The sequence below is a fragment of the Daktulosphaira vitifoliae genome, unplaced genomic scaffold, assembly GCF_025091365.1.
Source record: "Daktulosphaira vitifoliae isolate Bord-2020 unplaced genomic scaffold, ASM2509136v1 Scaffold_2, whole genome shotgun sequence".
Classification (NCBI taxonomy): Eukaryota; Metazoa; Arthropoda; class Insecta; order Hemiptera; family Phylloxeridae; genus Daktulosphaira; species Daktulosphaira vitifoliae.
The window spans coordinates 39,425,011-39,452,695 of record NW_026099573.1 but is presented as its reverse complement, the minus strand read 5'-3'; the positions used below and the strand labels follow the sequence as shown (position 1 = coordinate 39,452,695).

The 27,685-nt window shown below is 27.4% G+C and overlaps 1 protein-coding gene, 1 long non-coding RNA gene and 2 other non-coding genes across 4 annotated transcripts; 1 reads left to right on the top strand and 3 right to left on the bottom strand.

Annotated features, from left to right (window-relative positions):
- Window positions 1-99: 99 nt before the first annotated feature.
- Window positions 100-27,685, bottom strand: LOC126897569 (uncharacterized). The gene is made up of 8 exons (XM_050671276.1): window positions 27,280-27,685; window positions 4,277-4,378; window positions 3,847-3,950; window positions 3,591-3,742; window positions 3,158-3,385; window positions 2,925-3,072; window positions 2,134-2,278; window positions 100-1,742 (listed from the first exon to the last, which is right to left on the bottom strand). The coding sequence occupies exons 1-8, from the start codon at window positions 27,362-27,364 to the stop codon at window positions 1,480-1,482; spliced, it is 1,227 nt and encodes a 408-aa protein (XP_050527233.1). The 5' UTR covers window positions 27,365-27,685; the 3' UTR covers window positions 100-1,479.
- Trnah-gug (transfer RNA histidin (anticodon GUG)) lies at window positions 6,012-6,083 on the bottom strand. Its single transcript has one exon. It is a non-coding gene; the product is annotated as a tRNA-His (tRNA).
- Window positions 7,418-7,489, bottom strand: Trnah-gug (transfer RNA histidin (anticodon GUG)). The gene has a single exon. It is a non-coding gene; the product is annotated as a tRNA-His (tRNA).
- On the top strand, window positions 9,272-11,686 carry LOC126897578 (uncharacterized). The gene is made up of 3 exons (XR_007702131.1): window positions 9,272-9,591; window positions 11,356-11,415; window positions 11,481-11,686. It is a non-coding gene; the product is annotated as an uncharacterized LOC126897578 (long non-coding RNA).

Below are 27,685 nucleotides of genomic sequence, written 5' to 3'. Positions count from 1 at the left end.
ATAATATACGTGTAAGTACTAAAATAAAGTTAAATAATTAAATTAAGACACAAGTGTATTAGTTTTGTAAAAATATTACATAGTTACACATTTTGGCTTTACTTTAAAGATATTTTTATGATAGTATCATATATGTGTTTTTTCTTTTAAACAGTATTTAATTTTTGCCGAAAAATATTATTAATTATATATATATTCAAACTCGCATACGTAACTTAATAATTTAATTATTAGTTTATCATTAATTCAATTAGAATTTTTATACAATGTTTAAAATTTAATTAATATTATTAAAAACTGTATAGCAAATGAATATGATAAAATAGAGACTGTTAAAGTAATCTAGTATTAATTTTTAATTTAAAATACAGTTATATTTTCATATTTTGCCTGGAATTTCAAAAGGAGTTCCGAAAATGTACAGTAATATAATATAGGATATAACAGAAGGTTTTAAGGTAAAAATAGGAGTGTACCATGGTGCTGCTTTAAGCCCTTACTTTATTTCTAGTGATGGATGAAATTACTAGAGAAATACAAGGAAAGGTGCCATATTGCATGTTGTTCGCTGACGAAATAGTATTAATAGCAGAAATAGGGAGGAAATTAATCAAAGGCTAGAGGTGCTGAGATTAGTTCTTGAAGAAAAGGAATTACGAATAAGTAGGAGTAAGACAGAATATATAGAGTACGGTTTGACAAAGAAGAAGACGAAGTAAGTGAAATGAGGAGATCAGTGACAATAGGTGAGGACGTGATAGGAGAGGTGGAAAGTTTTAAGTATGTAGGATCAGTTGTGAAAAAGAACGGTAATATTGACGAAGATGCAAGACACAGGATTAAATACGGGTGGGTGAAGTGGAGAAAAGCGTCTAATGTGTTATGCAATAAGAGAATTCAAATAAGACTGAAAGGTAAGTTCTATAAGACTGTAGTGAGACCAAATATGATGTTCAGAGTGTTGAGCAATTGATAAGAAAGTAGAGCAGATAATGAGTGTAGCAGATATGAGAATGGTGGGATGGATGAGTGGAGTGACTAGAGAAGATAGGATAAGGAACGAACATATAAGGGAAATATAGATGGATAATCGAAGATAAGATGAGAGAAAATAGACTTAGCTGGTTTGGTCATGTTTTGAAGAGAAAACAATTGGAAGCTGTATGAAAAGTTATAGAAATGAACGTTGAAGGAAGAAGAGGTAGAGAAAGACCAAAAAAGAGATGGAGGGATGTATTGAATGCAACATGAGTTATATTTTTACATTAAAACATTAAAATTAGTTTATAGTTTTAAATATTTTTTATAGATAACTTAAGTAAATTTTTATTAAAATCATGCATAAAAAATTGTTATTGTTGGTAACATTAAAACAAGTTATATTATTATAATCATTTGAAGTTTTACATTTAAAATAGGAAAGTTAATAAAGTTAGACCTATATAAAAACTTAAATATATATATAAGAGTTGTTAGTATTTATGCAAATACATTTGTCCAAAACAAAATAGCAGATACTGAAATAATTGTTAATACGTTCATAGATGTGACTTTATCTTGACCAGAGCCACCTGTATTTTTACCCAATACAGTATACTTTAGTTCTTCGCGGATTTCCTCAGTGTCGACGCGCATATGATTATTGTTCTTATTAGTTCGTATATCTTCTTTTGGTTGTATATCTAAACTGTTCGAGTTAGCTTGTTTTTCTTCACTGTAAGGAATTCCTGTGTCTAATTTAACTGTGAAATAAAAATTTTAAATCAATTAAAGTTGTATAACAATACTAAAATTTTAAGTATTGGCTTAAATTTGGAGATATTGCTTAAAGAATTTTTAGTATCATAGTTAGCATTCAGTATTTTTCTATAGATTATATCAGAATAGGTTGCGAATTAGATAAATATTTCTAAAACCGTATTTACAACTTTATACAAGAATAATGCTAATAGTTTCAGCATTTCATTCTTTTTGGTTACTAGATCTGGGTATACCAGGATATTTGAATAAATGATTACTGAAAGGAAATATATACAATTCTGTATACTGCACTGAAATCTAACGATATTATTTATAATAATGATTAGAACTTTTACGGGTAGAATACAATGTAAAAATAATATGTTATTATACCTTTATCTTGATCTATTTCGTTTTTGTATTCAACTTTAATAAACGTTGTCATAGAAACTTCAAAAACTTTGTTGGGATCAGGTGGTATACCACTTATTTCTCGCCTTTTCCTACCAAAACCAATTTTACCATTGCTGCAGTCAACCTGAAACATAGTTGTTGTTTAGTAAATAAAATAATTTTAGATTGTAATTTTTTTACTCTAAAATCAAACTATTAAAAAAATATAACTATAATGAGTTGATTAACAATAAAAATAAAGTATTTGCTTTTCTCAAATATCATTTTCAATATGATTTTTTTTTGTATGTGCTTTAAATAGTTTACACAGGCGAAATATTCTTATATCATAACAACAAAGAGTAAAATGTCAAATTTTTATGCTCTAGTGGAATTGTATAGAAAAATATACACAGTCATTAACTTGTATCTTTTAACCTGGACAGTTAACGATAATGATTATTTTATTACAAGAACTTTGTATAACGGTGTGTTATGTATAACTACACAATGCATACAGATGATGATATACAAAAAAAAAAATTAATTGTATTATTTATCATAAAACAAATAAATCTCCCAATATTTCTTCATGTTATTATTTTTAAATTCGTCAAAATTTAGATTTAAGAAACCATAAATAATCTAATGAAGTGGTGAAATCAAAAGTATTTGTAAAAAAAAATTTTGATTTTATTATATTTTTTAATGGTATTTTGGAAAAAAAATTGTTTTTGAATTTGTATTCAAATAAATTCCAAAAAAACTGATTTAATAATAAGTTTACTTACCCCGCGGCATTTGTCTAGGCAAACGTTTACAGTGCCTATGAACTGTACGTAAGTTGATTCTGGAAATTTAAATGCTCTAAATTTAGCAGTTAACATGTCACCGTCAGTTGTATTAAAGTTTTGGAATAATAACGGATCCAAGGAACACCTAAATGAATTTAATTAGCAAAAAGTTAAAAAATTTTTTAAACAAAACCCTTGGTTCATCTGAGTATGTGAGATTTAAAGTATACCCGTTAAATATGATGGTTTCTTCCTGAGCTTTGGTATCTGTAACTTTCATGTAACTAACCAAAAGTCCATAGATAGGTGCGCTTTCTTTGTCTAAATAAATTTCCATTTGTAACAGTGTTTGTGGGTTGACATTTAGCTCACCATCAACAATATTTCCATCTTGCCGTACACCAATCTTTAACATGGGCACCGGAGCATTTTTAGTCAGAGTAGTGATCTCTAAATCTCTAATTAAAAAAAAAAAGTAAATCTGAATTTACTATCAACATTTTTTTTATGTTTCAAATGCAGTTATAATCAAACAAATAATAAGAATTGTTTTTAAATGAAAAATCAATATAAAATATATAGAATTTTCATTATCAATACGATCACGTTGCATCTCTTTACTGGTGTTTATAGTAAGTTAATATTAACATGTAGGACACATACTCTGGTTCTTGAAAACCGGCAGGAAGTACATTCCTCTTTGTCATTGTATGATTACCACTCTTACCACCAAACCAACATTTAAAGTCCAAAAACGATTTGTAAGATCCCTCATCTTTTTCAATAACAACTTGATGGTAATATGTGACTGCACCCTATTTTGAAAAATAAAATTAATTTTTTTATAATTTAAAATCAAAACCTTTTGATTCAAAAATAAAAAAGTAAGCTGTATAATAATAATAATAATATATCTTACAGTTCCTTTATTGGTCACTTTAGTAATTCCGCACTGATAAAAGTCTTCGAGAGATAATCTGAATTTTATGAGATCTTCTTCAAATATTGGTTTGCAAGCTTTAACTGTCATAGAAACATATAATAAGTCAATAGATCTATTAAATGTTTACCTATACATTTTTATAATACATTTATAATTGTTCGTTGTGGTCTAATATGAATTTTCAGGAAACTATTATTTACTATAGACTAACGATAGTCTCAAATGAAGAAGACTTCTCTCATGATACCCTCCCTCCAAAAATATAAATCATTTGTAAAGACTTTAGCCCTATAGATTTAACGTTTATAATTAGATGTGTTTTAAATAATTAAAATCGGATGTTTTTTTGAAATAATTTTTTTTTTTTTGATAGAAAATTTATTAAAAATTGTCTGTTATTCCTTACTTGGATAGAATTTCAACTTGCTCAAATAAATACTTTTGATGTCTTCAGTTCTTTTGATGTCAATAGTCATAACATTATTGTCACAATTAATTTTATAATTCACTGAAATAAATTAAGAAAAACAAAAGATTAGTCAAACAATAATTTAATTCCTTTTAATGTATTGCATTTATTAAACAAATTGTAATAAGTGAAAACATTTTTTTTTAAGATGATGTTGAATAAATATTGAGTCTTATGGAGTTTATCATAGCTGCCGGTAAAATAGTTTTTCAATTGGAGTATTTGTTTACAAAAAAAAACGTGATTTATATAAATTATACAGTGATCTATAATTATGTTGGCTTAGAATGATTGAAGATACCACATCACAATCAGTCGTAATCATATGATAATCATCTCAGTAATTTTAAATTTACCGAGGGCATAATGCCTACTTCCTATACAGCCGGAAATGTTACACCAATGGACATATCCCGATAGCCTTAACGGTACTAATCCCGTGAAAATAATTATGCTGTGCATCTATGTTACTTAAAAAAAACGTGGATTCAATGCTTTTTGCGATTTTCTTATTATTTAGTAATCTATTGAAACATACAGAAACTATAAATTTCAATATTTTATAGCTCAATAATTTTCTTAACGTATAATATTTTACGGTTACGAAATTAGAATTTGTAATAAAAAATATGTCAATATTAATGCTCTAATAAGGTTGCAATATTTTAAATACTGCGTGTTCAAAACCGAAATTTTCAAAAATTACATTGATCTTATGGTACGATTTAAATGTTTAAAACAGGTTTTCTCTTTTGAATATGATTTTTAACTACCCTGTACTCTATATAACTTTATCTTAGTATAGTAAGATTCAATATATTCTCACATAATTATACATAATGACTGAAAACAGATAAAAATTTAATCCATCACTATAAAATACTAGAAATGTAAATACACTGAAAAAATTCCTTCGGTAAAATCGACAAGTGCATTATTAAAATACGTTCAGTATACTTTTTGAAATTAATCATAGTTTTTTGTTAAATTAACTTTTACTTTTGATAGAATAACAAAAAGTTAATAAATATTTTGTTAAATTAACAAAAAAAATTGTTAAATTAATAAAAAAAATTACATTTAATTAATTTTTATTTTGTGTTGGGTGGGGTTAAGTTACCTATAGATCCTATAACAGAATACTATGAAACAGGGCCGTACCTAGAATTTTGTTTTGGGGTGGTTTTAATTATTTGATGTTAGTATAAAATTTACAATTATATCATTAAAATAAGTAGGTATAAAAAAACTATCCCAAATGTATTCATAAAAACCCATGATATTTTAATACTACTGTCAAATATTAAAAACACATTTGAAGACTTAATCTTATAAAAACAAAATTTTATTTCACTGTGACTGTAATGTACTATAATATAATTTTTACTTCATGAAAAAAATAAGGTTAAAAATTTAAAAAGTCATTTTGGAGGTGGTTTGAACCCCCAAAACCAACCCCTAGGCACGACCCTGCTATGAAACCATTTGAACTATTCATAATTTGTTGAAAAGTTTTTGTAAAAATATACGTTGTTCTAAAGTAAAAAAAAAAAATAGGTATTTCTTTTACATTCTCGAAAATGTCGGTATAGTTCATATTGAAACAAAATTAATAATAAATAGTATAACCCTTGCTCTACGCTTTCCGTGGTACTTTTCTGCAAAAATCTCGTGCCGTGACCAGGATTCGAACCTGGGTTATTGCGGCCACAACGCAATGTCCTAACCACTAGACGATCACGGCTACACAGGAGAGGAGGCAGAAACTACAGTATATAAGACAGCTACGTTTTCTTAGCGTTAAAAAATGATTTATCAGATTTTTTGATTAGTTACCTGTTGTTATATTTAATATTATTTATATGTAAACAGAGTTTAGATTACTTTAAAATCAAAATTGAATTGGCACCGATTTCAGTTGAAATTATATTGCTCTATTTTATCTGATTGTTCTAATTAAAGAAAAAATATCTAATGATAATAATGTCGGCATTGTTATTTTTTTAAATTTTAAATCATAGGTCAAACAGCATGGTATATATTTTTTTATTAATATTTTCTTAATATTAATGCTTAATTATTAAATAAAATACTTAATTTAAATTTTAGGAAAAAAGTGTGCAAAGATGTGTAGTTACTGATCAATTAATAATGATTAGTTAAAAAATCTATTAATGTTTATCTACGCTTATTTACTTTTTTATTTCTACATAAAATGTATTTGTTAATTTGGATTCTTATGTTATAAATATAACTCTCATAGACCGTTTATCAAAGAAACAGAAAAAACCTATTTTTCATTGTTATATTAACATTTGTACATTTTGGTTTTTATTGTATTACATTTTCGGCCTATGATAATAGTAAAGTGTGTTCATTTGGTATGCACTACCGTATACCAGATATTTAGATATTATCACCAGAACTTGACTTCGGACAACTCATTATTGAGGATATGGATAACGAGTCCCAAGACCACGATTAAGTTCTAAACCATAGTCGATGTGCATTAAAAAATACTACCAGTGTAAACCAATGCAAAAACGTTTACACTGGACTCCTTTTTTTTTTTATTTTTTGTAAAAAAGACTATTTTTTGCTTTTTATTTGATTATAGGAGACATTTTAAAGCGCGGGGTCCTAGGAGAGTGCATTGGTGGCTTTTCTTTTCCGCTGTACATGAATACCACATTGAAAATCAGATGAATTTCTTTCATTATGATAGTTAAGAAAGAAAAATCGAAATTGCTATTTCCATTTAAGGTTTTATAACACAAAAGTGCAATAATGTGGCAATTATATATTACATTTATTAAAATACTAAAAAAAAAAAAAAAAAGTAATAATATAAATAAAGTTCACGAATTTGACTGTTATTGATTTATCATTTGATACTTAAAGTCAATATTTATTCACAGTAAAAATATTCAACGCCGAGCGGCTGTCACGTTATGACGTTGCATTGTTCATTGCTACTTGAAACAGGTACCGCAGTCAATACAGTAAATATCTATTGACTCCTTTCTCTTAAGGTTTCATTTTGGGATAGTTTTTCCGATTTTCTAGCAAAAAAGTATGTGCCGTGACCAGGATTCGAACCTGGGTTATTGCGGCCACAACGCAATGTCCTAACCACTAGACGATCACGGCTCGATGGAAAATCTATAAGAAAACTCTTTACATAAACTATTTAAGACATTCACCTGGACGGATTTTCACCTCCGCATGGTTAAAATTCTGAAACAGCAAATGTGCCGCTAAGCGTTAATATTATTCTTTACAAAGTATCAATACGCTTTTATTATAGGTTGATGTCTTTTTTATGTTTCGTAATTAATATTCGAAATTTATTTTATGATTTATCATTAATTTACATACGAAAATAATAATCTTAACTCTCGAGGAAATAATATTGTCTTTCCTCTAAATTAACTATTTTACACGCGCAAGTGTGATATCAAAATCAGCCAGTTAAAGTATACGTGTACACAGCTTAGTATTCATAAAAGCTATGTGATTAATATCACACAGTGACTATTATATTAGCCAATCGTTTTATCGACATCAGTCTGTTTCTTATTCAAATTAGCATTCATAATTTAATAGAGTTATGGAAAATGTTAATATTTTCAAGTATTTAGTAAAACAAGGTAGATAAACAAGTAGTCCGATAAATAGCATGTTCTTAGATTGTTTCCAAAGGAACCTTAGATTTTTTTGGTTTACTATAACATGTTTTAAAAATAATAATAATAATATTATTATATAATAACTAAATACAATTTATTATATTGTATATCCTCGTACCTTTATTTAAATAAAAATTATTTGTTATAGTAGACATTTTTTTTAAGGAACGAGATGACATACAAAAATTTGCCGAATTATTTTGTTACATAAATGTATTAAGAAAAAAAAAGTTTTTATTTAGTATCTAATTAATCGACTTATTTAAAAATTTTTCATAGGAACCCCTCCTATGAAAATTAGTGACCAACCCCTGTACTTCCTTAAAATCCGTCCCTGATGCCGAATAAGTATTAAAATTTAATATAAAATGTTGAATGTATAATGATTTATTAAAAATAATCTTTCATTTATTTTAGTAATATTACTACTATTATTATATCGTATGACATTATTGACTGGGATTGATTTTTTCGACGATTTGTAACTTCTGTTGCGTTAAGGAAGCACAGTATGGTTGCCGCTAAAATTCTCGAATGGTTACCCCTATTCAAGGACTAAGAGCAAATACCACAACTTAACCTCAATCTATGCACCACACTGGCTCTCGTTTTAGTAGTATTTTATTCTTAGTGATAATATAATACATATTATTACGAATAATAAAAAATTGCTAATAATTTATTAATAATTTCTTTTTATATGAATATAAAAATAAATAACACTTTATAACGAAGTGTTCAATATTTATTAAGGGTCCCTATTTTAAATAGGCACTATACAAATATACCGAATGTCTTCATTAATATGGCCGTGTTATTATATATGATTGTTAATTTCTAAATCGCAGAGCCGAATATTTTTACCCATAAGTAAACACACACTTCTGTTGAATATCACTAAGTTTTAACAGAGTTAACATGTTTTATCATATGTTAAATACAAAATTTTTTAGAAAATTGTTAATAATTTATTTTTTTACCAATTTTATTTATGTGCCAAATAAAATTATGTTAAAATTGTATATGCTTCTAGGTATTTGTTGTGTATATTAAATAATAACGACAGTATTCTAAAGCTAACTCAGTTAATATACTATTAATGTAATAATTACAACTTAGATTAAATCAAATAAAGTGCATTTTGTTAGTATATTGAAATAATGTAATTCATTGTTAATTTCAATATTTTATTAATTAAAATATATAGTTTCGAAAATTGTCTTTAACAGTCTATTGATTTAAAAATAAGTTACTATACACTGAACAATTTTCAATTGTCAATATTATTTGTGCCAGTCAAAAATAATACGTACGTCTATTGATTAATTACTGTGATATTATTACATTCGATGGAAATAAATTTGACTTAAGAATATAACAGTAATCATGTAGCGACAACTCGAGGAATCTCACTTAAGTTGTACTTTTTTCTATTTCAATAATTCAATTTGAGGTGTTGATACTACTCGATATCCGTTGTGCCATATGCAATTAGCGCCGGATTAAGGGGAAAGAGACAAAAGGACAGCTGCCCTGGTAGTCAAATTATTTGAAGAAAAAAACGTAAAATATTATCTCTTTAAATAATAGTGAGACTAATATAATAGTAAATAATTAATGTAATCATATAACTCTAGTTAAAATAGCTGGATGTCTTTTAGTATCCACAGAACTTTTATGTTTATTATGAAATAAATATTGTGTAATTCGAAATATGCTCTTGATAATATTTTCAACATTTATCAAAAATAGTATTTAGAAATAGTAGAACACATGTGTACCTATAAGATTATTGATTGATACAAAAGATTTTTCTTCTTAATTATATAAATAACAATAGTTAGGAAGTCATTTCATTTATAAACATTAATAACTGTAAGTCGATTAAATATGATTTAGCAATTGTGTTTTAATTGATTAAACTGAATATTTTCAGTTTTTATTTTATAATTTTCAATTGTATACAAGCCATTAAACTAAAAATATTTATATCATGTATAAATATATGATATAAATATTTATATATAAAAAGAATAATTAATAGGAAATTTACCTAAATATAGAAATGTTATTTTATTGACAACTATACATTATACTGCTTTAATAATTATAATTATTGGGGAAGGCTATTTCAATAAATAAAAATATACTCCCAAAAATAATTAAAGAAGATGTAATTTTCATATATAGAAATTTCTTTATTTCTTTTCCAAATACAGTATCACGGATATAGTTACCAGAAGTATCAAACAAATCAGATGTGAATTGTTTACCATTCGTTTCATATGTAAATATTGTTGATTTAACATTAACACTACCCTGAATACACCAATTATTCAAAATAAAAAACAAATTTTAATAAATTACTAATTTTGAAATACTATTCAGCAGCAATAATGAGTACAATAGAAACCTATTTTCTTATTTATTAAACACTCAATGTGTTATATTCTGTAATATTGAAGTATGTATACTGAGTGATTGGTTTGTCATAAACCACTCTAATACTCGCAAAATCAATACAATATTGAAAAAAAAAATTAATTTTTTTTTAGTTAAATATATTTTTAGATTTATCAGCTATTATTTACTTTTTATAATCATCCTTTTTAAAGGCAACATACAGTTTAACTAGCTTAGACATTATTGATAAAAGACGTCTAGACAGTTCAAGATTTTTTATATATAACTTAAATATTTAATTATATCTAATATTTTAATGTCTAAATATTTCTTTTATATTTTTGTTTAAAGTTCTTATACACTTTAATTGTACTCTGTTTACTCTAATAATTTTGAAGAATTACATAAAATATAAAAGGTTATTTAATTGGATTAGCTCAAACTAGAGCCGTAGTTTAATATTTTAAGCAGTAAATACCTTGTTATGATATAATTTAATTTTTAACTATACTTTTGATATACTTTATTTATACTTTAAATAGTTAGTTTTGTTCATCAGAACTACTTACCAGAAACTATCTTAAATTTTTGAATTTGTTACATTAATTGAAACTTAATCATTTAGATTTCATAATTTAAACACAAATTATTATTTAATTTCGTAAAATTGACAAAGTCAATGTATTACTTTTAATATTAAGTTTTAATACTAACATAATGAGTTAATTTTTAAGCAAAATGTTTTGTTTGGAGGGGAAAGTGAAAAATTTTCTTATACTCCTCCAAGACGAAGCCTTAATGACACCATTGGTTATTATATCCAGTATTTAATAAACGGGTTATTTTTATTAAAATGGATAAAATTCTTTTTCTTTTCATCTCACACTTGCCATTTACATGTGTAATTTATTTAATTGATTTTAGATTTTTCATCAACACGAAGCTATTTATTATGAACTAAGATTGACGTATACTTTTTGTTGAGTAAGTTTTTTTATTAGATTTAATAGAACCTAATAAGACTACATGATTTTAATCACTGCTTTAAGCGTGAGAAAACTGTTTCAGCAATGGAGACATATGTAACCTGTAACTACAAGTTATCAAATTTGTCTGAAGAAAATTAGCATTTGTATGTTAATACACGATCGTAAGAAGCTTAGAGTGTATTATTAGGATGTTGATGATTAATATGTGGACGAAACAAATCATTTCTTTAAAAATAATTTCAACAATTATTGTTAATATAAAAAAACTCTAGGTGCATTGCGTGTTTTTAATTCATTACATTTTGTTTGTCAAAAACTTAAAAAAACAAAGCAAATTGTTGGTCTAAATACATCTATTTAATAAGTAACACTCCGCGTATAACATAATATCATAAGTTTAATTTCTTAAAAAGATGTTGATGGTTAATTGTATAAATATGTTTAATTTTTTTAAAAATTAATTCAGAGTAAAGGAATCATAGCTTGGAGATAGTAAGTTTCAGTTTACCTATTAATAATACAGTCATCATTAGTCATTGTAATTGTTAGTCAGTGTATAGAAAATCCAAAATAATATCAATAGCCTTATAAATTCAGTTTAAAATTTCCTTTTGCTAATATGCTTTCAGCTAAAAATGTATGTTTGCTGTAATATTAATTTTTATTATTACTTTTTACCCGTATTTTTTAATCAGTCAAAATTTTATTAATCCTGAATAATTATAATGATACATAACTAGTATTGGTGAAGATGACACTTTTGTACCAAAATTTGGTAGGAAATTTAATGTCCTTTCATAAATATAGCACTGTTTGATACGATTATTAATAAAAGTCGAATGACTTCCGTTATAATATTTTATATCAATTGTTCTTTTATTTTTTAAACTTATGAAACAGAATAATAGTAAGTGTTGTTGGTCTGGTGGAAGACAGTCAACAATCTCATTATTATTTATACACTCACACGCGTATCATTGTATAATTAATTCAAATTCATCATATGATGTTTTATATTATTGAGTAAAATAAAAAACTAACAACACAATCCATCTCCGGAATCACACACTTGTGCGCACATTTATACACGACACATAAAACCTTTCATGCAATAAGTTTATATTAAAATATTTGGATACTTTAGTGATGCACTATACATTTTAACTATATTCATATGATTCACTTCTCACAAAATATAATATTGTTGTGTAGACATTTGAGAACAGATGTAGTACGGTTAATAAAATCACATTAAATTACTATTGGTTGGTACTGTTATAAGTATAAGTATATACTTGAAAAGTATTAAATTCTTTTTAAATAATGTCTTCTTAAATTAAAAATTCTTTATTACCTTACATTAAATTAAAAATTTGAGCATTCAAATAAAAACACGCTAGGTAATTATAAAATTCAATTATAATGTGTACTTGGAAATCAAGTAATTGTCCTAGTTACATTTTATGTTATAAACTATTGTAATTGGTAATAGGTCTGTGTTTAAAAGATGGTTCGGTCAGACATTTATTTCCCAAAAAAATGTTTTCTAATTTTGATAGTTAAAATTTACATAATATTTTATGTTCATCAAATTTATTTTAAGATATCATCATAAATTCAATAAAAGCTTGGAAAATAGTTGACCTGAAACGAAAAATATGATGGAAAAAAATATTGACTTTTTTTTTTGTTCATCAATATTATTTAAAGGTTGATTGTGAAAAAATTTAACGTCTCTAAAATTCATGAAGCCCTTCCAAGACCAAAATTTTAAATATGACCCTGGCAGTATGCAACTACTGTATTTTCAAATTCGCATACATAGAGAAACTGACATCGTATGCATCTTTATAGTTCCAAGGTAAGAGAATAATGAGTAATTATCCTTGTGTTAAGTACTTTACTTTACAAACAGTATGTATACATAGTACATAATATATACTATACATACATGGTTATTTTTAATTACACACGTGACAATTTATAGACACATAAAAAAATAAAAACACTTTATTAAGAAAAACAATAATTAAATATTATATAACAAAAAAATTTAAGTAACAAAGTAATAGAGAATAGGAGAAGGATTATTATTATTTTTTTTTTTGATATAATTATTATTATAACTATGATAAATATGAATTGTTTATGTTACAAGGCTGCCGAACTGACGAACATAATAATTTGTGATAATTTCATGTTTATATATTATAAAATTCGTCTGGCGCAGTGTCATCACCATAGCGCTGATGTTCAGCTACGCTGTTTGCTGTTAGTTCGCGGATGGGTTACCATAGGGAACTTTAACAGTTACACAACTTGCTCTTAGACTGGCTCTCTCAGACAAAATGAGGTTGATTTAAGTCGACAGCCGGTGTAAAAACCTGTCAAATCGTAAGGTAAAGCTAACCATAAATATTTGGGATAGAGGCTAAGGAGATGATAATATATAACAAAACATATCGCATAACAATTTTATCGCATTGGAAGAGCTCTCGCTACAAATAAATGCGTTCTAACAGACAAGATAATATATGTGTTTTTATTGTTTTTTTACCCGGGTACGAATCAAAAACCGGTTGTATGGACTTGCTTTCAGAAAGTTGATGATGGTATTGAGACACTCACTCTTTTTGATAACATTGATAGGTTTCAATGTCACAGTCTAATGGTCTACGGACGTGTAATGCACTTGAATTTTTAACGTTACACTAAAGAAATTTTAATCCGTTAAAATTCAATAAAACTATATTCACATTTACATTCCATCGTTAATTTGACATTAATATACACTTAAATGCTGATGGGAATAACGTTTTATCGTTTACCAATAGACCGCAGTCTTATTTGCATTCAACGGAGTCAATGTTGAGTAACATTAAGATGGTTTTTTATTTATTTATTTTTACTTTTCTGCTCCACTAAGTATGTAGTCATCAAGATTTTACAAGTTAATTTTTTGTCATGCTGATCTAATAGCCGTGTATCAGCGCACAACCGTAACTCAAACACACACTGTTGACTTTTAATTAAAATTAAGATTAAGTTTGCATACATCTTAATTCAAAATACATATTTTTCAATTTTAGTAATCTGTGTTAACAAAATATATTTTATTTTTTTTTTTGCTTGTTTTTTCAAGCGCAAAACCAAGAATATTTCAATCGATGATTTGTGTATATGTTATTCGTATATAAATAGGCTTATAGTCTATACAATAAGACACTTAGGCTATAAAGAATCTATTTGTCATTATAATACGTAATATATAGATAAAAATGCGAATAGTAAATATATTACCGTTATAAGATGTTTTTAGGATGGGCGTTTATTTAAATTTGTACAGTAAGGTTTGACTAAAGATTTTTATGACAAACGAGTTTTAAAAGTCAATTCGTTTTACTCTTTGATAAACTTTAAGTAAAAAAGTTGTCTTGTTCTTTAAACATTCACAAAGATAAGACCACAATAAAACAAATAACATATTATAATATTTAAAATTTATTGTATTATAAACTTTAGATAATAATTTTTAATGAAACATTTTATGAACTACAATTACAGTTTTTTGTAGTGTGTTAGCAGAAAATTAATCTTTAGAAGTGAAATAGTCAGACGATCCGAGTTAAGTTACTTTCCATACGCATGCCTATTTTAGGAACGTCAACCATTTTGTAATCCATCTGCTTACAGAATTTATATTTTCCTATTATACTTCTATATAAGTAAAGTGTACACTAGGAATGTAATAAATATTTAGTACGTATCCGGTTCATAAAAAATGTAAAAAGTCAATAGTTAATTATTGATGCTGATGTTTTTACTTAACGAGAAAATTTAGCTATGTAATAAAAATTATTATTGCACAACGTTAAATGTTTGAAAGTTTCTTTTTTTTTAAATATTTATTACGTTATTTATAAAATTATTTCACTTCTACAGAAAAAACTTCGTCGAATATTAAATAATAAGTCATTTCAAATAGCTGTAAATGCTCAAAATAATCTGTTTTGAAAATAAAAATTACCAATAAATCAATTTGATTTTTTGAAAATTTGAAACATTTATATAATAATTAATAAATGGATTTTTAGTTAAAATAATAAATAGAGTTAAAATAATTGTTTTCAATTATATCTATTGGAATTTTTTATAATAATTTTTGTACACTTAGAAGGTTTTTTTAGATGTGTTCTGTTGTGCATGACTATAACTGTCTTTTAGGTGAAAAAATTTCCGTTGAACTAATACTTCAACTTTGTATCCAACAAAGATTTTGAGAAAAAAATAACTGGGTAATAAAATGAACTGTTATAATTGTTGCGGTTCATTGAGTATTGTCATTGCTGCACTTATTAAACGTTACTTAACTACCATTCGCTATGTCGAATCAATCTATTAAAATGGTCAATTGTAGAAGTATTTTATTTTTTAATATAATATTATACAATAGAACGCGATGCTATTATTTAATAACAGACCACACAATAGACAAATTATTTTATGACAAGTCATAACAGTCGCTAACATTATCTCTGACAAACTGAGAGTTCTCCTAGAGTGTTTTGAAAGGTAGGTCCTCCCAAAATTCACTTACTAAACGTTCATTGAAGTTATTAGGGGTCGGTATTTTTAGAATAAATTGTGCTCATTAAGGTACTTGAATTAGAAAATTTTACTTCAAAATTTTTAATAACTAAATGAAATAAACATTTGAACATCATTTTTTAATGATAATGTTTTTGATGTGCTCTAATTTGTTTTTAATGAGATGGTGATTATATTACTTTTACCACTTTATTATTATTGTTACTATTACAATACTATATATATATATATTTAAAACATTATGATTCAGTATAAAATACATTATTATAACAATACATTTGACTCAATAACGATGTTTTAAATTTCATAGGCAGTGATGAATTTTTTTCTAGGGAGGGCTCTAAGCATTGGTGAAAATGTTTATATGTGATTTTTCATGAAATTCTACAAAACAGAGTTAATGAGCTATAAAATAAATGGTTTTCAACTCAAAATTAGATTAAATATCACGACAAATAAAAAAATAGCTGTATTATCTTGTCGCTACAAAATCGTCTTGAGGACTATCAAAATGTTAAAAGAGCTGCAGTTCCTCTACAGTATTACTTGATTCAACACTGTACACAGATAATTTACTTTGACTGGTTAAACCGCTATAATGAGAGATTATTTATAATTAATGTTCTCAATAATAAAAAACGTATGAATGAATGTTAAGCCAAGGTTTTAAAAAGGTTTATGTTTAACTTTCTTAACATATCTAATAAGTTTTTTTTACACTAACTTAACATGATATATATGTTAAATAACTTTAACACAATAAATAACTTTGATTTACTTTTTAGTTAGTGTTCAGTGACTAGAGTTGAGAGACCATTTAGTACATTATTGAATAAATAAATTTTTTTCCGAGAAATTTAAAATAATGAAAAAAATATACGAATTTTTTATACCTCGCACAGCATTATGTAGTAGTTAGGTACTTTTTACTAATACTATAATGTATTAAAAAATATATATTCTTGTAGTTTTTACGGTAGATAGTTGTAGTTTTATTTTCTTCCTAAATAAAGAAATTATCTTTTATATGGACATCAAAATTTTCTGTAAGCTAATTTAAGTATAACTTGATTTTTTTAGATTAACTTCATGAATTAGAAAAACATAATAACTTGCCCAGCCTTGTAAATAGCAAAAACAAAATAGAGCTGTAAATAAATTTAATACGTGTAAAATTGTGAAAAAACAATAGTTAGGTTGACATCACATTAATGCAATTATATATATTTTTTATATACAGGACATCGTGGTCGGTTTTATAACTGTTGTTAAACTTGGTTAAGCCCACGATTTCTATCTCAAGACCTTGAGAGGATTTCATCTAAATGAGTCGTGTGACTATTGCTGTCATTACTCGGTCCGATAGTTACTTTGTGAAAATATTCAAAATGAGCGTTACAACATATTATCGCAGGCACTTTAAGCACAGAATCGGTATAGTGAATTGTCTATTTGCAAATAGAACACCTACTCGAAAAGGATATTCTCGAAAAACTAGTTTCCAATAACGTGTTGGCTGAATATCGTGTGGGCAGCTACGGAATTACACAGTCAGCACACTTTTAGTTAGTGTCTTTAGCCAGACATTCGAAAAATGTTTAGTTTGAGGGAAACTTTTTTACTTTGTATGTAAGTCTAAAGTAAACTAAATATTGCCAAATTGATAACATATATTCCATTCTGTCGAATGATTTATTATTAGTTTCAATAAACATAACTGTTCTTATTTAACAGTACTAATATAAAAATTAATTACAATAATTGTTTTCTTATATAATAATAGGAGACAATCATGTTGAGTATTGTCCATTTATAAATTATTGATAAATATAGTTTGAAAAAAAAAATAAGTTTCTAAAATTATTTTTCTAATATCGAATTATCATTGACTAATAAGTCTTGAGTATAACTAGAAATAGCTTTAAGAATTTATAAAATCAGCATAGAATTAGCATATTATCACTATGTGAATATTATTATATTTTATTTTTAAGAGACTTCCGTTTTTTGTACAACACTATGTCTGAATATTGTATTAACACTGATATTAAACGGACAAACGTTCCACTCTATGAGCTTTTACAACCCACCAAATACCCATCCTGTCTCTTGTAATGCAAACAATATTTTCTCTAAATTTGTTTTTACATGTTCAGTAACAATACAATCGAAACAAGTCATCAAATGTTTATTATCACTGTGATCTGATATTTAAATAGTTTTTTTTAATATCACATTAAAAATAAATGTCAGTTTTACATCCTTATAACCTGTTATCGTGACTAGCAGTAATCGCATGTCGGAAGGTCAAAGAATGTAATAGAAAAATTTAGTTAATCAATTTATAGGCGTCTCTGAGTAATTTTCGATTGTCTATGCTTGAACCCAAAGCCTAACATTAAAAAAAAGTTTCCTAGCTATCCAAGAGCAGAACGGGGAACCTCATCCGAAAGAACAAGTGGTCACAAAAACATCATTATACATAAAAAATCCGATACTAGCAGGTGATGAAGATTCTGACGAGAATTCTCGTCAAATCAATTGACGATAAGAACATACGAAAAGTAATGACATCATTGTAAATTATTACTATTATTATTACCTAATATATTACTCAAAGTGTGTAACAAATGACAACATGGCTATACTCGATTCAGCACCAATTTAACGGTTAAATTTGACGAACGGATGATTTCATTTAATTGTTCCTTCTTCGTGGAGCTGTAGTTGGCAAGAATGTATCATGCGGACACGACAAAGTTGATTATTATCGTCACAGTTATAAAAAGAAGCAAAAAAAGGTAATATAATTCAATTGTTTTCGATACGCCACTATAGCGATATTATAATATATATATATAATAACGCAGCGCTTAGTATTAATGTTCGTTGACAGAACCGATGAAAAGTATTTAACTATCGACCATTGCGATTTATCTGCGTAAGTTTTTTGAATTTAAAAGTTTACGTTATCGCAAAGGTACAAACACGAAAACGTATTATCCAAGTTCATTACTCATATAACTTACTTAGAAATGTTTGATTGATAATGTTTTTCAATAAAACTTAGGTTATTGATTCTCTCTCTGAATTTGATTTTAATTTGTTTAGAATAATATTTGAAATACTTTTTTACTCAGTGATTTTCAAACAAACAATTTCTTCAAAGATACTAAATCAAAACGAAAAAAAGTTATCCGGTGATTATTTTTTAGATGTGTGTTTTTTCCTGAGAATAGAAACTTCAAGGTGCGTAAATATATAAACCTTTAATAAACACCTAGCAAATCGTTGAGTATACAGACATTTTTGAAGGAAATAATACTAGAGCCCATGTATTGTTTCAGGCGATTTCTGTGTAAACGCTGCACTATTGTGAAATACGTGGTGTTTTTTACTTTATTATAATAATTTCACACACAAATAACGAAGTTGAGTGTGTATATTATCATTACTTTTAAATTTTGGCTCATGAATTATAATATTTATGATGGAAAGAATAAGTTTATGGTACATAATTGTCACGATGGAGTAACAACTTTGTCAAGAAATATCAATTATTTATTTATTTTTTCAGACACATCTAAAGTCGATTGGATTTGTAAAAAATGTATAAAGATAAGCTAAAATTAATCAGGATAGCGAAATCAAAAAAAATGCAAATGAAACAAATGTTACTGAATATTATAAAATAATATAAAACTTAAAGAATATAATAATATAAAAAAATGTTTAAGTTTCTCATTTTGGATGGTTTAGCTATGACTTTCAACCTTGAACTGTCAATCAAATATTAGCATGGTACTATTGAGTTACATTTTACAGATCATAAAGAAGTTTTTGGTGACAGAAAAATGTTAGCTTACAATAAGTTTTAACAGAATTTTTTACAAATCAAGGTTATTTTTTATTTGTTACATAATACAAAGACGAAAAAAAAAGTAGCATATTATACAAAAGTTTTCACTTTTACCAATTTTGATTTATATACTAATAAACTATTAAGTTAGTAAAAAATGTTTGCGATTGTTTTTATATAAAAATGTTTATTATGCTTATTATTATTATTATTAACTCTTTTAAAAATATCTTACAAGTAATAGAAGTTGTTTTTTTCTTAAAGACTAATATCGAAAAAATGTTTGTATCAAAGTATTTAACATCGCTCCGTATAAACATAGAACAAAACATAAAAATTACAATTCTACCTTGAGTCATATTTAGTAAAATGAAATTAGTTTAGAATACTATTAAAATTATTTTCTATTTTCTTAAGCTGAATTATATTCTACTATTAAACTAAGCCGTAGCTTTATCACATAATTATCTGCGCAGGGTTGAAATGAATGTTACAATTTCGTGAACTATAATCTCCTTCTAAACCGTCACGAGTACTAAATTCCTTTCACTCACTACAATTATATTAAAAAATACATTCACACGGCATCTGGATTTGAGCACCAAATAAGGTCAACACTATTATAAAATTAAAATATTTAAATTCATTAAGAAGACACTGAAAATTATTAAGTGTTATTAAGAAGATTATTAACAAAAGTTAATTGAAGTCAGGATTCAATGTAGTAGAGTTGGGGCATTTTTTGAAATTAATATCTTTTGATACCTAACAGTGACTTTAATCACTGCCACAAACGATTCCGGTGCATATTTGAAACAAATTTAATAAAAAAATTACCAACAAATTACACGATTCTGGACTTTTGAGACCAAAAAATACTACGCATTATTCAAATAGTTAGATTGATTTATCATATTCAACCAAAAATACATGATTATCGTTTTTAAAGGCCAATAATTCTAAAAAGATTATTAACAAAATTGAAGTGCAGCGGATTTAGTATAGCATTTTATTGATAACTATTGATTGATATCTAAAAGTAATTTTAATCACTGTTCGATGCATATTTGAAACAAATTGATTACAAAATTAATATATCTGCCAAAAATTACATAAGACCGATTACTCATAGAATACAAGTCGTCGGAAAGTCTTTTTATTTCGTATAAAGTGAAAACTAAAAATATTAACATTGACTGTTTTATGACAATTGAAATTTTTTTCACTGGTAATCAAGAATGAAATGTTGGGATATTTCCCTTTACTTTAGAGATTGAACGGTATTCTTCAAATTTATGGCGCTAATATATTCAATTACACATTTTTTGTATTATTTTAACGAATCTTTGAGCAATATTGATTAAGTAGAAGCGGAGTAATCATGTATAGATTAAAAAACCTGGGAGAGTAAAATTAAGAACTTCTCAACTACGCATCGAAGCTAAAAGTTAACAGTTATATAAAATACAAAGGTATATAATTGTGGGTAATTATGAGGAATATTTGAATTATATGGAAATATTTCTTCTATTATCAAATAAAGTCTGTTATAAACAAAATATCAATGTTAATAGAAAGTCATTGACTTAATGAGAACTCAATTTTAATTTAAATCTATTATTCTTTTAATACTATTTTTTTTTAAATAATACACTTAAATTTTGAATTAAAAATATACTCTTATATTTGATAAATATTACTTAAACAATAAAATATTTACTACGATGTTGTAAATTTAAAACAAATTTAATGTTTTGTGATAAAATTTATATATTATAGTTAACGGTTTTTAAATTTATAAAAATTTTTATTATATTAAAAATATTAAATTATTATTAAGTAATTTCTGTTTGTAATTTTTTGGTAAAATTCCATATTACTAGAAATTTTTAACTTAAAAAGCAATAGAAAAAAAAAAAATCAAATGATTGAACCGGAATTGAATAAGCTATATGCATTAGTATTAATAATTCAAGAAGCTATAAATAGTTTTAAGAATTTGTATTGAAACCATAAAAACAAGAACCTGTACTGATCTAGAAAAGTTTTAATCAATTCATTCATTAAAAATTAATTTACAAATAGTTTTAAGCTTTTTATAATATAAACTAGTTTATTTATTTTCTGTCTAAGGTAGTGTACACGTTTAAATTAATCACTTTTCAGCACCTAAGATGGAAGAATTGAAAGTTTAGTGGCAATAAAAAGAACAGAAATAAGATTTTATCTTATAAGATTCTTTACTTGTATGATAAGTGATTCGATGTAAATGATTAATAATTATGGTTTTGTAGTTTCCCATTATACTTTGACTTCGCTCCAGACCGTATTCAATATTACATTGGTAAAACAATTATAATCCTTAGTTGCTAATTTGTCAGAAGAAGCCACTTGACCGTTTCAAACAACAACAACTGGAAGAAACAATTATCATTTCCTCGACTCTCGAGCCAGTAAAATTCCTATATGTCTTAGTGAACGTATGAGTAGTATTGAGTAATTTGAATTCTCCTGTTTGCAGCGGTTTTACAGTACCAAGTCACGCGAGGCCTTATGCGGGACATACTTTTATAGCCATTGATGTACTAGAGAGTGATTATTCGAGATACATCTCAGTCAGCATAGAAAAAACACATTGTGCAGTCAACTTTGTACATTCACAGTATTATCTGGCATTGTAATTTTTTTTATGCACAAACAGTGTCAATATGAATGATTCTCATAACACTAACCACTCAATTTATTTTAAAATAATATATTTGTTTCGTTTTTGTTATTTACATATGTATTTCTTTTATTAAAATAAAAATTATACTTAAAATATTAATTTAAAACTTGAAAATATATAAATCTAGAAGCAACAAAAAGAATCGCGGTTACATATTTCGAAAACAATGTTACCACCATCATCACTAAACACATACCAACAGTATGTACTAATTTTTAATAATATTAATCACAAATATTCTTATTATATGTATCTTTATTTATCTGTTATAAACACATTTTTTATGTTCAACGCATATGACCTATAGGGGTGTCAACTTTATTTTTTTCAAGTGGAAACATACATATTTAACTAGCTTATAAAATAGAAAATGATGTTATTAAGAAAATAATGACTACTTCAGAAGTTATTAACATTTTTATATCTAGGTGGGAGGAAAAGTGAGGTGGAGAAATGTTTAGAAATAGAAATAGCAGCAACCATCCCTCATCTCCAATTATTATGTTAAGTTGTTTATAACTTTTGATTCAAAATTTGTTATCGACAAGTCAGTTTCTATTTAATAAAAAAAGTTGATACCCTTATAGGACATAAAGGAAGAATAAAAAATATATTATAAGAGATTAATGGAGAAACGAAAAAAAGCTCTCCATAAAAAAAAAAAATTACAAAAAAATGATTACTTAAAAAAAATCAAGTAGCTAGTAGTAAAAGAATCAATCGGTAGTGTTTTTCTTACAGAAAATTTTTAACACCATGCAAAAAATAATGCTGCAATTTAATTATTCATTTGTTTTTCCTACAAAATTCATTTATAACCATTAATAACCAATTAAATCAAATAGGAGAATATAATTTCAATTTGGTTATTTTTTTCCAAAACTATACAACTAATTTAACTAAAAATTAATACTGTTATAAAAAGGCCTGTTTTTTTTTCCACGAGTAATCCCGTATCGAATCTACCAAAAAAATATGTTTATTTTAAGATCATTACGTGACACAATAGTAGTCGCGCATTATTATTAACATGTTAGTTAATTCAAAAATTTCTGTTGATTTATAATTGAATATGTTTTGAATAATTTTATCCTAAAATAAAAATAAAATATTTACCAATGCAGTTTTAAAACGTTAAGTATAAGGAATTATAGATTTATTTCAGGTAGTAGAGATAATATTTATTTCACCGAATTTACATTACTCAGCTGTCAATGACAAATGTTTTTGTATGCATCTAACCTACTAATAACTATAATAACTTAAAATAATAATACTCTTTAAGTGTTGAAACGCCCCAAAATCATAAACAATGTAGAGCATTCCAACAGACATCTAATGAGTCTCTCTAAAGTCTTATGTAATATTGTAGATTATAGGTATCACCGCATCAAGGTAAAATACGTGAGACCAACGCGGTTAAGCTTATTAGTATGTTTCATTGAGCAAGCTACAGAATATGGTTAAAAAAATATTTATCATTTTCCAGGCGTATACAACAAGTCTAAATTGTTATAACTTCCCTTGATATTACATCCTTTGTTTTTTGACAATTCTTTCCAAACCAACTATTCTGTCATAAATATGAAACGACTTATATTTAATGGATAACATTGAAAAAAAAGTGTACTTTTGTACAGATGTTAAAAACTTCAAAATATTTATCCTAGTTTTTTTATTTTAAATTTGTAAGTTTGTAAGATAAATGTTAAACAATACGCCTTCAATTGGAACAACATCGACCCAGGCGGTAATATGACAAACATAAAAAGTCTACTTTATTCAAATAGAAAGTACTGCTGGAATTATATTTGTTATTGTTTTTTAGACTATCGGTCTGTCTTATTGTTATACGCTGCACCAATGAACCCTACTCGTAAACAGATCACGTATAACGGATAGGATTATCCTGTAGTAAATATTGAACGGATACCATATACAGTGGGATCCGTGGCCGACACATACAGAATATAAGAATGGTTAATACCGTGCCCTTTGTTTGTCGTAACTCACTGGATCCCACGTACGAGTCGTCATACGTTCACAATAATCCAACGCATTCCTCGTAATTTTCATTAATCAAATGAATCATTGGCGAATCCGCCTAATTGGTGAGTTGTCAAAATGTTGGACGTCAATAATTTTGTTGAAAAAGACTTTTGATAAAAAAATTATTAGTGTAACTAGGGTGTTATTTGTCTCTTAATAATTTGGATAAGTCAAAACGGCTAAATTACTAGCTAGTGTTGAGTTTGTTGTTATTATTTACTTTATAAACGAGCCAATCTATAAAAAATACGTACTTCTTAACCATAAAATGATACTATAAGCTAAATACACGAAAAAAATAAACGGTTAATTTAGTGATAACTCTAACAAAAATCGGTTGGAATAACTAAATAAATGGTTGAGTTAACCGAATAGTCATTGCAATTGTTTTAAATGCAATTGCCTTCATTTATATGGTTATTTGAATAGTATTTTTTTTCGTGCAGCTTTTTGAGGGACGATGTGGCCGAGTAAGAAACTCAGAAGTACCTGTTTCGGGCTGTTCCGTTTGCTGATAAAGAAATCAGTTCAATAATTAGAGTCGCCATCCCTCTATCTGGTGACGGATTAACCATTTGTCTCGGAATGTGGTTATGACTCTTCCTCTTCGATAGAGGCCGCTACAGCCCTTAACGGACTTCAAAGTATAAAAAAAATTCTTTATTCTACTTTCCTAGTTTTATAGGTGATAAAATCGAAACGCTAAATGAAGCAGACTTATATTTTTTTCAAGTAAATGTGTTAACTCGGTACAAGTTTTAAAAATAATATGAATAGAATATTTCGTTTTATGAGGTGGTATAATTAACATAACATATTTAACCAATCGTCATGCTAATTCAAAGTAGTGATTTGTGTAACACTAAAAGTGAGTAGACAGCGTATCAAAGTTATTTTGCGTGGTAATGCGTGGGACTGTTTTCTCGCTAGTCACTGGACGCTATAGAGGGGCAGGGGAGCTTTAGAAATAATAATTATAAACATATGACAAAAACAAGGCATAATGCAAACGATTAGAAAAGAGGTTTACGACGTGGACACGTCTAGTTCAAATAAACCTAGCAGAGCCGTTACGACGCTATGGCGTCGGAGGACATTATTATTCAATTGTCGAGTTTGGATGTAACAATACAAAATGTATAAAACGTCGACCAGACAAAAACGATCCGTCAAACCAATGCCTTTTGGTCGGATACGCGTATAATGAATCAATAGGCTCATAAAATCCGTATCTGTACACACAGATACGAGGGGTGTTCATTTCGTGCAATTCGCTATGCATTGCAAATGAATCGGATTTCGTTTGCTTGTTTAAACGAATAGTTGTGCGGTCGTCAGCACAGGATGGTCTAACTGCTTGGGACCTGAAGAGACGTTGATTAAACCAAACAGCCTACAACAGTTTTGATGAGATGAATTTAATAACGGCGAAGAAATAGCGGGATCGGTCTAAAGCAATTATTACTGCCCGGTGGCTAACACCTACAAAAAGGTTGTTTGTGCATTTCAGCTGCCACGCGGTAGCCGCCATACCGCACATGATATTATTATCGTAACAGCCAGTGTTTTAATTACAATAAAAATCATCGCGGTGTGACCGGCTAAACGGTTTCGGATGGCGGCGCAACTTGTCCAGTGCATACGTTTGTGTGTGCATAAAAAACGCCCTTAGCTACGGTTCACGAGTGAACATACTTAATTCCCGACTCGTTTGGCGCGGTCAGACCGGGTTAAAATTAAAAACAACTGTATTGCACTAGCAGGTTAATGGTTGCTGTTAACTATCGGACCGACTGCAATGAAAAAAAAAACACACACACCATTAAAGAGTACAACGGACCTGAGGTTTTTAACACGAAAATCGCATTTCCTATAAGGTCTGTCTCTGTCGTTTTGACCTAGGCCATTTGACAGGCGACAACCAGACGTGACAATCACCATCTCCGGTAATATAATAATAATAATAATGCCGATGTTATTATAGTAGGACAATTGCTCAACCTTCGAACGTAGCTAATAATTATTAATCACGACCAATCAAACAATAAAACGTATTAAACTATCGTTGGATGTGTGGCAATGTTTTTTTCGCAATAATAATAAAAGCTGTCCGAGGGTAACAATAATAACAACACCGTTGTATAAAAAAACGTATATGGGCACGCGTTACATCTCAATTACTTAAATCAACGTGTCAGACCGTATTACATCAGAGCCATGAGCTTGGGGGCGGTGGAACTCATCACGACAATAGCAGCTCTCAGCTCCTTAGCTGTCCAAGAGAAATCTACTGAACGGCATAGGACCGGTTTCGGAGACAATTTCACTAGTAATACCACCAGGTTTAAGAGTGTTTATTGCACGCGGTACTATTTAACGTACCAGTTCTACATTTAGTAGAACTCGCTTACTTATTGTAGTCTCATTTTTAAAACATATTAGTTGGAATGGTGAAATTTTATCGAAGCAAATACATTTTGTACACCTACGGCAAACCATTGCGGTGATGTAAACGATAGGTCACAATGTTGCTCACAGTGTAATATCAAAAAAAGTGATATCAATTGGAATCATAACACTACTTTAAACAATTATTATAAGAACTGTGCACTCACATTTAGGATTGTTTGGTGACTCCGATGATAGTGTTGAGGTAGCCAACAACAGAAGCAGTAGAGAGCCGACAGTTGACAAATACATAGTCACGAACTTTTTAACGGCCGCTTTAAAAAAAAATGTTTAAAACAAATTTTCTAGAAATTTATATAATAGATAAAACTAAGTCACAATTTTAAAGAAAAGGCGGACAAAAACGACCAACAAATTCGCGTTGCGGCGGCCAACGCATATTTTATAACTACTCGCTAGTAGTCGATTTGGTGTGGGTTTTAAACGTTAATATTTCACAAAGAAAAAAAAACCCTATAGTAAAACAATCGAATGGGCGATCGCAGAGTGAATAAAACTGCAGCCGGACGCACCCAACGCGCGAGCAACAAGAACAACGTGTACTGACTCCCG